Here is a 15,125-nt window from a genome sequence, read left to right as displayed (position 1 = left end):
TGCAATGTGGGTGCTGGGAATCGAACCTAGGTACTTTGGAAAAGCAATTAATATTCTTAACTGTTCAGCCAGCTCTCCAGCCCCTCTTTTCATACTTTTTGTATTTCCTGGGGCCGGGGAGATGGCTCGGTAGTTAAGAACACTTGTTGCTCTTGTACAGTATCTCGGTTTGAACTTGGCGCCCACCCGTACATTGACTCACAGCTACTTGAGACTTGGCCTAAGGCTCTCATTATATTATCTGGGTTCCCAAAACTGCACAAGATGCCGAGTCTCCCTGCCCACAGCTGTTTTCCATTGTAAATAAAGTTGCCAGCAGCCAATGGCTGGACAGAGAGACAGAGGCGGGACTTTAGATTTGCTGGGAAGGAGACTGAGAGGACAAAACTGCCATACTGGGTTCGGGTGGGCAGTGGGGAACAGGGAGAGGAGTGGAGAGGTGGGTTGAGGGGAGGAGAGGCAAGGAAGGGGAGGAGGGCAGGACAGAGAGACAGCCAACATGTAAGAACCGGGGAGGAAGAATGCCCACCCCCAACTGGGTCTAGGGTAGCAAAGGTGGAATGAAGATTTTAGTAAGTAATAACTCAGGAGTTTCAGAGGGGAGGCGTCAGCAACGTGGAAGCTTGGGAGTGGCCCAGATATTGAGCTGTTTAAAGCATATTAAAATAGAAGGCTGCAGGAGTTTGTCTTTCATTTGGGAATCCACAACCTAGGCGAGGTTAGCGAGGAACTCACACCACAACCGCCAGGAAGATTAGAGCAGATTAATCAAATACAGCAACACACAGCTGCCCGCAACCTCAGTTCCAGGGGATCCAAAAGGCATGAGCACATGATGCACATACATGCATGCAGGCAAACATTCATGTACATACAATTTAACATCTAAAAGTATTCAAATAGTTTTTATATTTCTTGTTGCAGCTTATCATCATCATCATCATCATCATTATTATTATTATTAATTATTCCTTCTGTGTGCTGGGATCAAAGGCTTGGCTTTTCTGAGTCTCATGGAGCAAATGGGACGGAAGAAAGGCCCAGGACCTGGTGGGAACTCTAAATCTGGACACTCAAGTTCTCACAGAGGTGAATGGGGAGTAAATACACGCCAACCCGACAAACAGGAAGGACAGTTGTCACGGAATGGGAGAGGTTGGGGAGTGTGTGCTGCCACTAGACCCATAAACCGGGGTTTACAGCTCAAACAGAAATGTCCTGGTGGCCTTTAATTAACTAAAACAAAAACAGTGAATTTAAAATATTTCTTCCTGAGGGAGAAAAAGGACCAAAAACCCCACAGTAAATCCTCTCTGGAACAATGACCCAGTATTGCTCTCACAGTCAACATTCCAGTTAAAATACCAGGGGTGGAAAGAATGGAAAAGAGCAAAACCCACTGAAAATGTAAGATCTGATAGACCCAAGTCGCCACGAAAGGAACAAAACTAGTTTCCCCTCATTGTTCATGAAATTGTGTTTCTGCAGTGAAAGGATTCAAGAACTCTGGGTTCGTTCTCTGCAGAAAGCCACACAAAATAGACTGCCACCAGCTTTCTTGGATTTGGAGAGATGGCTCAGCATTTAAGAGCACTCCTAGATCTTGCTGAGGGCCTGACTTCCCAGGACTAACATGGGGGCCTCACAATTGTTCAAAACCACAGTTCCAGGGGATCCCATATGCTCTTCTGACATCTGTGGGCTCATGCATGCAGGTGGTAGTGTATATGCATTCACCTAGGCACACATGCATACACCAGGCACACATGCATACATCAGGCACATATGCATACACCAGGCACACATGCATACATCAGGCACACATGCATACATTAGGCACACATGCATACACCAGGCACACATGCATACACCAGGCACACATGCATTCACCTAGGCACACATGCATACATCAGGCACACATGCATACATCAGGCACACATGCATACATCAGGCACACATGCATACATCAGGCACACATGCATACACCAGGCACACATGCATTCACCTAGGCACACATGCATACATCAGGCACACATGCATACACCAGGCATACATACATACATCAGGTACACATGCATACAGCCAGGCACACATGCATACACCCAGGCACACATGCATACAAAGAAAATAAGAAAGAAAACAACTTTCTTCTGCACCTTAATTGTCCTCCCTGAGGAGGGCTATTGCCCACGATTTTGGGGATTTTTCTTAGCATCACCATTTAATGTGGGATTCAGGATTGGGTAAGTGCTTGCTGGGCTAGCAAGAGGTGACCTAGGTTAAAACCTCTATATTCACATAAAACCCTGGCTATGAGGGTTACACTTAGTTGTCAACCTGACTAGTTCTATACCCGTGAGGGCAGGTTGTCCTTATGCCTCCCTCTTCTGCCCCCCTCTGCTCTGAGACATAGTCTCACTGTGTTCTCTCTGGCTAGCCTGAAACTCCATAAACAGACTAGGCTGGCCTTGAACTCAGAGAGATCTGCCCATTTCTACCTCCTGGGTGCTAGGACTGAAGGCGTGCAGTTCCACTACACTGAGCTGTACGGGGGTTTCTTGAACAGTTGAACTGAAGTGGGACATTCAACCAGAATGTGGGTAGCAATGTCCAGTGGCAGCGCAGATAAGAAGGAAGTCCAAGAAACTCCTGCTTTCTCCCTACTTGCCTTCTTTGTGCCGGCACTTCATCTAACCGTTGGCATTTTGCTCTCTTTCACTGCTGCTGCCATCTTTTGCCGAAAGACCTCAGTCTCTTTAGAATTCCAATATTTACTGAAGACCAGTGGCTTTTTTAGAAATCCCCCAGGCCTTCAATGCCAGACTAGGACTACTGAGGTATCTGGCCTCACGGACTGAGCATGCTCCTGGGCTCTCAGCCTCTCCAGTGTAAAAGCAGCCACTGTTGTACCTAGAGTACATTGCGTAAGTCAGTTGTACTGGTAAGTTTAATGTCAACTTGTCACATATTACAGTCATCAGAGCTTCACTTGAGAAAATGCCTCTATAGGATGTGGCAGTAAGGCATTTTTCTTAGTGATTGATGGGGAGGGCCTGTAGTGGCTATTCCTGGTTGTCAACTTGACTGTATCTGGAATTCCGATTCAGAATTGGAAGGCTCAACTTTGATCCTGATCTTGAGGCTAGGAGATACAAGTTTCTGGCCTGGATCTTGGTATGGAGATCTTGAGGCAAAGTGACTGTGAATTCCAGGAGCCTAAGGCAAGGAGATCTCTAAGTTCAAGGTCACCTGAGACAAAGCAAGTCCCGGATCCAGGCTTGGTGGTACTCACTTTTAATATGGGACACACCTTCTGCTGGAAACTTACGTAGAAGGAAGAGTCTCTCTTTTTCACCAGCCTGTCTGCCTTGTGGGACTGAGCCACTGCTAGATCCTTGGACTTCCATTCACAATGCTGCTGCTGATCATTGTTGGGGAGTTGGACCACAGACTGTAAGTCATCAACCAATTCTCTTACTATGTAGAGACTACCAATAAGTTCTGTGACTTTAGAGAACTCTAAGACAGGGCCCAACCCATTGTGGGTGATGCCAATGCTGGGCTGGTGGTCCTGGGTTCTATAAGACAGCAGGCTGAGCAAGTCATGGGAGAGCAAGCCAATAAGCAGCACTCCTCCATGGCTTCTACATTCTCCAAGTTCCTGCCCTGTTTGAGTTCTTCTTCTGGCTTCTTTTAGTGTCAGACTACAATGTGGGAGTTCGAGCCAAATAAACCCTTTCCTCCCAAACTTGTTTTTTGATCATGATCTTTAATCATAGGAATAGAAACCCTAATTAAGATATCGGTTTAATAAGTCTCCATTTTAATAAATATGCAGTGTATTGGTTCTGTTCATATACTGGGCATGGTAGCATACTTTTGTAACCCCAGTACTGCGCAATAGAAACAGGAGGATCTTGGGAGTTCACTGGCCAGGCTGTCTAATTTTCTTGGTAACTTCCAGGCTAAGTGAGATCTCAAACAAATAAACAAACACCCCAAACCAACCAACCGACCGACTGACCAACTGACCTACCTACCAGCTAGTCAGTCAGCCAACCAACCAACCAACCAACCAACTAACCAAAACAAGGTAGATGGCTCTTTTTTTTTTTTTTTTAATATTTATTTATTTTTTTTTATATATGTGAGTGCACTGTCACTGTCTTCAGATACACCAGAAGAGGGCATCATTGGGTCCCATTACAGATGGTTGTGAGCCACCATGTGGTTACTGAGAATTGAACTCAGGACCTCTGGAAGAGCAGTCAGTGCTCTTAACCGCTGAGCCATCTCTCCAGCCCCTAAGATGGCTCTTGAGGAATAATGCCTAAGATTGACCTCTGGCCTAAACATGCGCCTGACTCATGTGCCCATGCACCAGCACCCATACAAAAACACAAAGAAACTAAACCTTAAAATGCTAAATGTTTGTTCCTGTGATGTTTTAACCCCATTTTTTTGTGGTGCTGGGGATCAAACCCAGGGTCTTGTATATGCCAGGCAAGCAATCTCTTTCAAGCTACACACATAGACCAATATATTCATTTTATAAGTAAGGTTATGAAATAAACTGGCAAAGCTACACACAGCCACAGAGGCGTCCTAAGGATAAAACCTTTGTCATGCCAACCAACCTCAGGCTTGTTTAAAACTTGTTAGCTTAACTTCTTTTATAAAATCCCTTCTTTCTTCTCCCTACAGCATCTTATTTCTAGTAAACATTTACTTTTTAATGCGATATAGCTTAGTTCTTATTATCCTGGTTTGTGATAGGGTGCAGGAGGAAAAAAAAAAACAACTCCTCACCCAGGTTTTCCCACTGTTGGCTCTGTGTTGTGAAGAGATACTTCTCAGCAGTACAATCCATGCGCATAGCTCATTCACTGTTTTGTGGATTTGGCTTGACTATTGATCTAACTATGTCCTCTGAATCAGAAGGCCATCGAGTGTCCTGCTGGAATCAGAAGATGAGGTCTTATCCAGTGTTGTCAATAGTTTGCTGTGTACCTTGGCAAGTAACTTAACCTTAGTTTTCTCTCTCAGGTTAACCATTATCAAGATAAATCATATGTTAAGATTGTCAGAGCCATCAGAAATTACTCAGCAAAATTCCTTTATTTTATGGAGGGACTACCAACCTAGGTAGTTAGTTTTCCTAGGCATTACAGAACAGTGTCTTTTTCCATGCGTTGTGTTTTCTCTCCCTGTTGTCTCAAGAAATAAATGAAAAGAAAGGGAAAGCACTAAACAAATAAAAAGCTATTTTTAAAAAGGTCAGATAATAGTATTGACATTAGCAGGCACTGTAATCTTAAATTTTATTGGAATGTGTGCTCTAGCTATCTTGCACAATTTAAAAATTAAAAGTTATGAAGCCTATGTAGGGAAAAAGACAGGAAAGGAATAAGGCTGGAGTGAAATTAAGTGAGTTGGTTGAATACCTTTGAAGGGAAAACAAAACACCCTCAAGCACAGTAATATCCTCTCAATGTTTACTGGTGTTTTTCCATTTTGAGCATTTCTGAAGGAAAGATGTACAATAACAATGTGCCGTGTCATTTCCCAGTTATATAGAACACCATATCATTTGTTTAATTTACAATACTTCTTCCCAGGCCACTGCCCTAAACAAGTTGCGGCAACCTGCAAAAACCTCAGTCCCGGCCGAGACTACAAGTCCCGGAATGCTTTCCGGCCTATATGCCCCACCTATTCGCAAAAGTGATACTTCTATCGGGAATTGTAGTCAAGTAGAGCCTGTATTTCTGGGCTGTGGGATAGCACGACAAACATCCAAAAAAACTACAACTCCCAAAAGACCGTGCGCCCTTCCCGCTCCGCTGTCATCGCGCTCCACCCCTGGCCGCTCCTCCCTCTCTGGGTTGCGCTGTTCATGCCTTCCTGTTGGTCCGAGCTGGGAGAAGTTCACTCTGATCAGCTGATTCCAACTGACAACAAGAGAGGAGGAAGCCTGGGAGGCAGCAGAGGAGGAGGGGGCGGAGATGGAACTGAGGATGGATCCACCGGGGCCCTAGAGCAGCCCGGGTCCCGTCGCCAATCCGCGTCCCGCCACACACCGCCTTGCCTTGGCCGAGCTGCTCCGGGTGGGCTCTGCGGGCCGCGGCGGACAGGGCGGGGGCGCCTCGGCCCAGCCCCGGGCGAGCTCTTGTCCCGGGGCTCCAGTCGCTCCTGGGAGGAAGGGGGGACGGGTGCGGCTCGGGTGGGGGTGGGGTGGCATAAACAATGGATTCGGCTCCGGGTTGTGCGGGTTAGGGTGAGATTTGGGGGGCCTTCTTTGTTCTTCAGCTCTGCTGCCACCCCTTGGGCTGTGGTGGTGCCTGGGAGCAAGGTTGTGGGGTGAGGGACCCTGGATTGGAGAGAGGCGTCGAAGTGTGTGTGTGTGTGGGGGGGTCCGAATGGGCATATTGTTTGCTTGACCTGGTGGTGTTGGTGGTGAGGGTCAGCTGTTCTTTTGAAGGTTGGTTTTCTATTTTTCTCAGTAGTGACAAGTTTTGATTTTTTTGTTTCCCTTTTGGGAGCTGACTGGGCACGTCTGAGGTTAAGGTGAAAATAAGGTCTCCTGGTTACTCCCTTGCCTTCCTTGTTTATCTGAAGATCAGATGGATAGATTGGCTACTGTAAGGGAGGAGTGAATATCTGAAAGGAGGATTTTTACACTTGGTTGTGCTCTTGGCATAGAAGGCAAAGGTAGGGAGAATTAAGAGTGTAGTTACATGTAGAGTGACCCAAAACCCCTGTCCCGCCTCCCCAAGTTTTTAATTTGATTTGTTGTGTTTTAAGTATTTGAGTGACAAGAGAAAATGAGTTGTTTTGACTCACTCTAGGGCCTGGCTCTACTGTGCGCTCTCTAGTTCAGGAATTCTGCCTCCTGTTGCTCCCAGCTCTCTTTCTCTACAGAAAGAAGGGACAAAAGGAAGCAGAGTAGTTGTTTTATTGTTTTTGAACATGAAATTGGGTCTATTGTTGTCAATTTTAGAGCCTTTACTAGGCCTTTGCTTGTCCAGAGCTGAAAGAGTCCATTTATAAGGATAACTGGGTTTGTGGAGGTCTTTGAGAGAGGTCTGAAGTTATTGTTAGAGTATTTTTCTTTAGCTTTTTACAGGCCACCTTCTCCACTTCTCATAAAAGGAACAGGTGCAGGGGGCTGGCCTCCTCAAAACTGTTTGGTGATTTCGAATCAGAATTTAATAAAGCAAAAAGAGCATTTTACCAACAAACCTGCAAAATCCTTTATAGGCTCTGGTCCTAGAAGTGTTTTGTTATTATACATGTTTGTTTTGAGACAGGGTCTCTCTTTAGCCCTGGCTGGCCTGGAACTCACAGAGATCCACCTGCCTCTGCCTCCCATGTGCAGGTGCCCCAGGTTGATTTTTATAGTTTAGTAGCTGGGCTTTAGTCTTTCGAGTGCTAGGAATCACAGTGTACTAGGATTCAGTGTACTGCCGGTGTAACAATTGTTTTCAGAAAATGAGATGATTCTGAGATGATGTGTCTAGTCCTAGAATAAGCCACTGTAGGTTTTATAAGCAAGAATGAGGGTTCTCTCTGGTTTTGGCCTAGCATTTAGGTGCTCTTTTTTTTTGTTTGCTCAGTTTAAGGTACACTTCTGCTTTTTTTCCCCAGATGAGTAAAGTCTCCTTTCTCTGTTCTAGGTAGCCCTTGAAACACTGGCCCGAGGTCCAAGTAGATCGAACAGCTCCTCACCGCCTTCTTCCATCACTATGACTTTGTAGCTGAGGCCCAAACCGATGAGCCGACCTTTGTGAACCCAGCAGACCGCTCGGCGTGCACGTGCCGCAGAGGCTCTGTCATTTCCACCACATCTTTCTTTGCACTTTGCAGAGGATGAGACCATCAAACTCGGTTGTCGCTGCTGCTGGTTCAAGGGACTTGGAGGCAGACAATTAAAAACTTGAACATTTGTGAGTGTGTAAAACTCCTAAGCCAGACAGGTTTTCAGAACCCTGTGGACGCGCTAGCCGCCTTCAGACTCAAAGCATTTGTCTTCCTTCGTTCCTGGAAAAGCACAGTAGTGACTGTTGCAGGGTGGGTGGTTTCCAGAGAGTCTCAGTTATGAGTGCCCAGACTTCCTTAGCAGAGAAGGGCCTGAATCCGGGCCTCATGTGCCAGGAGAGTTATGCTTGCAGCGGGACTGATGAAGCTGTCTTCGAATGCGATGAGTGTTGTAGTTTGCAGTGTCTCCGCTGTGAGGAAGAACTCCACCGGCAGGAGCGCCTTCGAAACCATGAGCGGATAAGACTCAAAGCTGGCCATGTCCCTTACTGTGACCCCTGCAAGGGCCCCAACGGGCATTCGCCAGGCGTCAGGCAGAGGGCAGCCGTGAGGTGCCAGGCCTGCAAGATCAACCTGTGTCTGGAGTGCCAGAAGAGGACTCATTCAGGGGGGAACAAGAGAAGACACCCCGTTACCGTGTACCATGTCAGTAAGGTCCAGGAGTCCCTGGAGGGGGACGAGATGGATGAGGAGACCAAGAGGAGGAAGATGACAGAGAGGGTTGTGAGCTTCCTCCTGGTAGATGAAAACGAAGAGATCCAGGTGAGTCCCCAGCCATTAGGGACTCCTGTCTGTGTCTCTCTCTGTTGCTGGGAATTTGCTCTCCAAATCCAGAAGGAGGCAGGGCCCCTTAGAGGCAGAAAAGGCCAGGGCCTCAGAAGCCTCAGGTTGTCTGGAGTCAAATTTATTTAGTTAGGTGGTTGTTGGTTTTGTTTTGAGAAGTTTTACTCTGTAGCTAGGCTGGCCTGGAATTTACAACAGTCCTCCTGCTTCAGCTCTTTAAGTGTGGGGATTGTAGATGTGAGCCATTATGCCTGGCTTACCTGATGGTTTTTTGAGATAGGGTCTTACTTCGTAGTAAGTAGTTCAGGCTGGCTTTGAACTGGTGATCCTCCTACCTTGTCCTCCTGAGGTGTTGGGATTGCAGAGTTAAGATTTAGTTATTTACCAGCTAGGTAATCTTGGGCCAAATTCATTTTCCTTTCCTCCAAGCCTTAGTTTTCTCATCTATACAATGGGAACAATGATGGTGAGAATGAAATGAGGGCGTTGCCTCCCAGTACTGTCGTTAGTGGTAGGAAAAACTGCTTAAAACAGCCTAAAACATACAGGAGGGTATGCAGAAAACTGAATAATGTTACAAATACGGGACTGTGTATCCTGTATTGAGGGGAAAAAAATCTTTTACAAAACAGTATTCTTTCAGATGGCCTCTTTTGGTTTAATTATATTAACTTCTTAGTCCATTATCTGTTGCTATGGCAAAATATCTGAGTCAGGGTAACTTATGAGGAATAAAAATGTCCATTTTGCTCACAGGTCTATAGGCTGGAAAGTCTGAGTGTCTCTGAGTATTATAGGGCAGGGGTATCAGGATCCTGCTCAAGTTTCTTGGCTCAGTAAGCCACCTCTCCTCTCACAGGGCTGTACTTTGATGACCTTACCCCAATTACTTCCCATAGAGTTCACTTCCAGAATGTCAACATATGATATGAGGATCAAATCTGGGTGGGGCAAGACTGCTTAGTGGTTAAGAGCATTGGATTGTTCTTGCAAATGACCCAAGTTCACAAATGCTCACAGATGCCTGTAGTTCCAGTTAAGGGATCCAGCAGTCTCTTTTGGTCTCCAAGAACACCATGTGCACAATCCCATATTCCACATAAACAAACATACATATATATGTGTATGTATGTATGTATATACTGTGTATGTATATAGTTTCAGAGGACCACTCCAACCATGGTGATGCAGCCAGGCAAGGCCTCCAGAGTGACTCTGGTTTGTCTCACTTGGGGAGAGGGTGGCAAGAGATGGATGTGAAAAAGTATGTCAGGGGTTGGGGATTTAGCTCAGTGGTAGAGCGCTTGCCTAGCAAGCACAAGGCCCTGGGTTTGGTCCTCAGCTCCAAAAGGGAAAAAAAAAAAAAAAAAAAGTATGTCTATTAAGCTGGGAGGGAGATAGTAGCCTGTGACTGTCAGGAATGACTGGAAAGAGTAATTTGTTTCTGTGTTTTTAAGACAGGGTCTTTCTGTAGCCCTGTCTGTCCCAGAACTCCAATCTGTAGACAGATCCACCTGCTTCTGCCTCCCAAGTGCTGGGATTAAAGCCGTGCGCTCCCATGCCCTGGTAGGGTAAGTGTTAGGTTTTTTTTTTTTTTAAGTTGGCTTTTAAAAACGTGCATGCGTGTCTCCCTGCACATATGATGGGACAGTTTATGAGAGTTGATGCTTACACCATGTGGTTCCCAGGGATTGAACTCAGTGTTGGTGGCGACAAGCTTCTGCCATCTTGAGGCAGGCCCTTCAGTTGGCTGTCAAGGGGAGATTGCCTCAGTGTTGAATTCATATCATAGCTCAGCGCTCATGGGCTGTGCAGCCACAGCAAGCTACTCCCGCCTCACTGGTCCCTTCTGCCTCAGTTTCATAGAACCGCCGAGAGAGAGTGGGGGTGGAGACGACTTATCTTACAGGGCCTCACGTCCTGTACAGGTAGCCTCACGTCCTGTACAGGTTTGTTGTTGCCAGTCCCCTTGTGGTATTTGTGGCCCAGTGACTTAGTATTTGGTGATGACTCAGTCTCCAGAGGGAGGAACTCCCGATGTAAGCCACTAACAAAGAGATTTCCCAATTATCCACTAAGTATTTCTTACTTCTCCCTTTTCCTATGTTGACAAGCTGATGGAAATGAATTACGTCATGATCCCTATTCACTTCCCCTATCACTGGACACTTGCTAACACAGACTTCCCTTTATTGGTTTGAGAGGAACTAATAGAGTTAGGGAAGAATGACCCAGATCCCAGTCCGCCTCCCTTGTCAGCAGTAATGTCTTCATTATGGATTATGCTCTAATTGGGCAACATCGTGGACTAAATGTTTTATAAATGGAGCAGCTGGATGAGGTTCTTTTAAAAATGTTTACTGAAGGTATATGCTCATTTTACCTTAATATTTATCCTAATCCCCGCGGCCGTGTGTGTGTGTGTGTGTGTGTGTGTGTGTGTGTGTGTGTGTGTTGCCTGTGTGTGTGTCTTTTTGCAGGCTGAAGCTAGAAGTTGATCTTAAGTTACTCTTGAAGACAAAGTCACTCATTGGATATAGAGCTTGCTGTTTTAAGCTAGACTGTTGCCTGAAAGCCCTTGGAATCTTCCTGCCTCTGCTCCCACCTTTACTGTACCCCTAGAACTCGGGTTCCTGGTACCTGCCACCACACCTGTATCATCTTATCCCCTCCTCCTCTTTGTCCTTTCTTCTTTCTGGAGACTTTAAAGACATTGTTTAGTGTAGCCCATGCTATCCTCAGACTCTTTGCAATAAAGGATGGCCTTGAATTTTCTTTTGAGACAGGGTCTCACAGGCCTTGGATATACTACAAATCACCAGGCTGACTTTGAACTTGGAGATCAGCTTGCCTCTGTCTCCAAAGGTATGTGCTTAGCACCTCCGGCTTGGCCTTGAGTTGTGATCTCTTTCGACTGATCCACCTTCCTACTCCTGGGATTACAGGTTGTCCCACCAAGCCTGGTTTGCATGGTGCTGGGGATTGGCCCTAAGGCTTGCTTCACGGATACTTGGTCAGCACTTGGCCAATAAAGCTACATTCCCAGCCCAGTCAGGCAGTCTGCCCATCTGTTCATCTCTGTCTTGTTCTCTTAAAATATCTTTCCCTTGAATAGGGTAGAAAAGAAAAATCTCAGTATTATTAATCACTTTCAGATAGTGTTTTATGGGGCTGGAGAGTTGGCTCAGAGGTTAAGAGCATTGGCTGTTTTTCCAAAGGACCTCTGTTCAATTCCCAGCACCCATGTGGCAACTTCCAGCTGTCTTGTAACTGTAGTTCCAGGAGATCTGATATTCTTACACAGATCTATGTGCAGGTAGAACTCCAGTGTACATAAAAGTAAAAGTAAGTAAATTATTTTTTAAAAGAGAAAATAACCTTTAATATTTATTGTGAACCAGTGTCATTATTTAGGGTAAGTAAAAGTAAGTAAATTATTTTTTAAAAGAGAAAATAACCTTTAATATTTATTGTGAACCAGTGTCATTATTTAGGGATACTTAATGAGCACAGGCAATTTATCAGTGGTTATACCATGAAGAAAAATATCTTCTCTTCCCTAGCAACTAGTAATTAAATGCCTGGTGATCCTGAGGAAGGCATGTTTATTTTTTTAATGAAAATGTTTTTATTTATGTGTGCGTTTGAGCTTGTCGGAGTTCATGTGTGCCAAAGGTGTGCAGGTGCCAGGAAAGGCTAGAGGACAGTGTTGGAGGCTGGAGTCGTGGGCAGTTGTGAGCCATCTGATGTGGTTGCTGGGAATCAGTCGCTGGTTCTCTGCAGGAGTGGTCCACTCTCTTAACTCTGAGTTACCTTTCCAGGCCCCTCTTAGGGTTTATGGCAGGGTCTCACCGTGGACCTCAGACAGTCTCGAACTTGTAACCTTCTTGTCCCAGTGCAGACTATGGTCATGCCTGCCCTGTAGTTGTACAGTCCATCTTTCTTTTTCTTTTTTGAGGCAGTTTCTCTGAAACTCTGGCTGTCCTAGAACTTGCTCTGTAGAACTCCGAGATCTGCTGGCCTATCTCCTGAGTACTGGGATAAAAGGTGTTTGCACCATACCAAGATGGTCCATGCTTCTTAACAAGGGATTAGAAAGAAAGAAAGAAATCTAATGAGATAAATCTCGCTCCACGGAGACGCCTGCCCTTCATCTGTTTTTGTTTTTGTTTGCGAGTGTGGTGTGTGCAGCTGGGTTGCTGAAGGGCCCTGTTTGCCCTTCAGTCATAAATGTTGACCACTTCCTGGGAAGTAACAGTTTGTCAATCCCAGCAACATTAATTGGGAGGAGTGGATTGGAACAGAATTCGTTCACTTTAGGTGAGGATTTGTTCTCATAGAGCTGTAAGTAAAAACTTAGGCACGGGGATTGATTATCTAGTCCAGTGCTCTAACAGCTGTATGTACAAAGCAACAGCACATGGCTGTGTAACACAAATGTGGATTCTACGTTTATCTAGTTTATGTCTTAGGCTCTACACAGCATCACGTGCCATGAGAAGCACTAGGGTACCACTGCATTCTACTTTATTTCCCTTTTAATAAGAAGTCTTCAGACAGGCTGGTAGAGTGGTTCAGTGGGTAACACCAGGAGAGGGACAGTGTCCTCTGATCTCACATGTTCTGTGGCACATTCATGTGTTCTCACACACGAATGAAGGAAGAGTTAAAGAAAACGTAGACAGAGTCTGATTGTGTAGTTCATGGTCTCAAAGTTCTTCTTAACCCAGTCGGTCCTTGAACTTCTGATTTTACCTCTGCCTCCCAAGTGCTGGTATTACAGATGCATACCCCACAGCTGGCCCTGAAGTTATTTTTCTGTGTTCTAGTGTTGGCTCATAATAGCTGACGTTTAAAAAGTCTCCTCCTACTATGGTGTTAGGAATTTTTCTCAGCACCTGCACGAGACGTTTAACCCTAATGATAATCCTGTGTATTAGTTTGATATCGCAGTAACCAGTCATCATGTAGATTACCATCTAATCTCAGATCAGAAGTCTTAAAGTGAGCTGGTAGGCTGTGCTCTTTGTAGAAGCTAGAGAGGAGAACTTGTTTCTTTTGGTTTTGTCTAGCTGTAAGAGTTGAACTGGGTTCCTTGGTTTGTGGCCCTGTCCTTGAACTGCAAAGTGAGCCATGGAACAATTTCCACTTCCGTCCATTTCCATCCAGGTCCAGTTCCGTCCAGTTCCGTCATGTTTCTCTGCTTTATTATCACAGTCTTTCTGCTTCTGTGTCCTTCTTGATGCTTCTTTGTATAGATCCTTGAGAGTGTATTGGTCCTACCAAGACAGTCCAGCATACTATCCCCATTTCAAGCCCTTAACAAGTTGTCCTCGGGGTTGGGGATTTAGCTCAGTGGTAGAGCGCTTGCCTAGGAAGTGCAAGGCACTGGGTTTGGTCCCCAGCTCGAAAAAAAAAAAAAAAAAAAAAAAAAAACAAGTTGTCCTCAGAGTCCTGTCTGTCACATAAACTGGTGCTTCATAGGTTCCTGGGATCAGGGCTTGGATGTCACTTGGGGGATGGCAGTCTCCAGCCTGCTACATCTTGGGGAGTAAATTGTGTTTAACAGATGAGAACCCCAAAGGTTGATCTGATACAGAATGTCCACAGTGCCGTGATTGAGAAATGGATCTACCAGATAAAGGTTCATGACAGAACTAGGTTCCAGAGGTGTAAAGCAGTAGGGCAAAGAATTTAACCAAATGCCCTTCTTGGTTCTGATCTCTCAGAAGCAACCCTGCTGGAGAAGCCCGTCCTCTCTTTCCTGTGTTTTGTGGCCTTTTTGGTGAAATGGGCAGACTTCTGGGGTTTCACCCGTGGTGTTTTCTAGGCCTCAGTGGGGCTGACTGAGAAGAGCGAGCAGAGTATGTAGAGGCCCATTATTGCATTGGCCACGAAGGATGTGCTGACAGTGTTATAATGTCCAGAAGTCAGACCAACACCCTTAGCAAATGTCTCAAAGGTTAGGAGAATAAGCTTTCTAGTGGCTAGGGTTCTTACAGGAGGAAGAGGCTACTGTTTTCCTATTTTTGGGGTCTTCAGGAAGTTGAACGTCTTGTTTTGTTAATATGCTTAGTTATTGGGGGAAAAGATGAGAATCAAAAAGAATCATTCTTCATTCTTTTTCTTCCAACATTTAGGCCAGTGATCTCATTTTCTAAGATGTATGTGTTTTTGTGAGTTCGTTGCTGTGTGTGTCTGTGGTACCCTGTGCATGTCTGGTGCACAGAGTTAGCGGTAGCTGACAGTTGTAAGCTGCCACGCGGGCGCTGGCAACCAGGCCTGGCTCCTGTGAAAGAGCAGCCACTGCTCTTAGCCTCTGAGCCACTCCCGCTCTCCCTTTAAAAAGACTCTCCTCACCCTAGCCCATTCACCTCTGTGATTAGTTTTACCAAGTCCCTGTGCGTGTTCTCTCTGGCGGAGGCATACTACCCAGAACTGTGTCTCATCTTCTTGCTGACTGAGACTCGGCCAGCAGACTTGGTCTCCTGAGCTGACTCATGGGGTAGTTGTGGGCTGGGGTG

The 15,125-nt window shown here is 45.7% G+C and overlaps 1 protein-coding gene across 2 annotated transcripts in view; it reads left to right on the top strand.

The window, feature by feature from the left end:
• The first annotated feature begins 5,872 nt into the window (after positions 1-5,872).
• Zfyve1 (zinc finger FYVE-type containing 1) overlaps positions 5,873-15,125 on the top strand; it is a 50,321-nt gene continuing 41,068 nt past the window's right edge. The window contains exons 1-2 of one of the 2 annotated variants that reach the window (XM_032908091.1): positions 5,873-6,107; positions 7,681-8,580. In XM_032908091.1, coding sequence (XP_032763982.1) covers positions 8,098-8,580 — 483 coding nt within the window. In that variant the 5' untranslated portion in view covers positions 5,873-6,107; positions 7,681-8,097. Of the gene's footprint in view, positions 6,108-7,676; positions 8,581-15,125 lie in introns of both variants that reach the window. The other variant, XM_032908090.1, reaches the window with a different exon arrangement.

Source organism: Rattus rattus, chromosome 7 (assembly GCF_011064425.1).
Source record: "Rattus rattus isolate New Zealand chromosome 7, Rrattus_CSIRO_v1, whole genome shotgun sequence".
Taxonomy (NCBI): Eukaryota; Metazoa; Chordata; class Mammalia; order Rodentia; family Muridae; genus Rattus; species Rattus rattus.
This window is presented reverse-complemented; position numbering and strand designations above follow the sequence as displayed.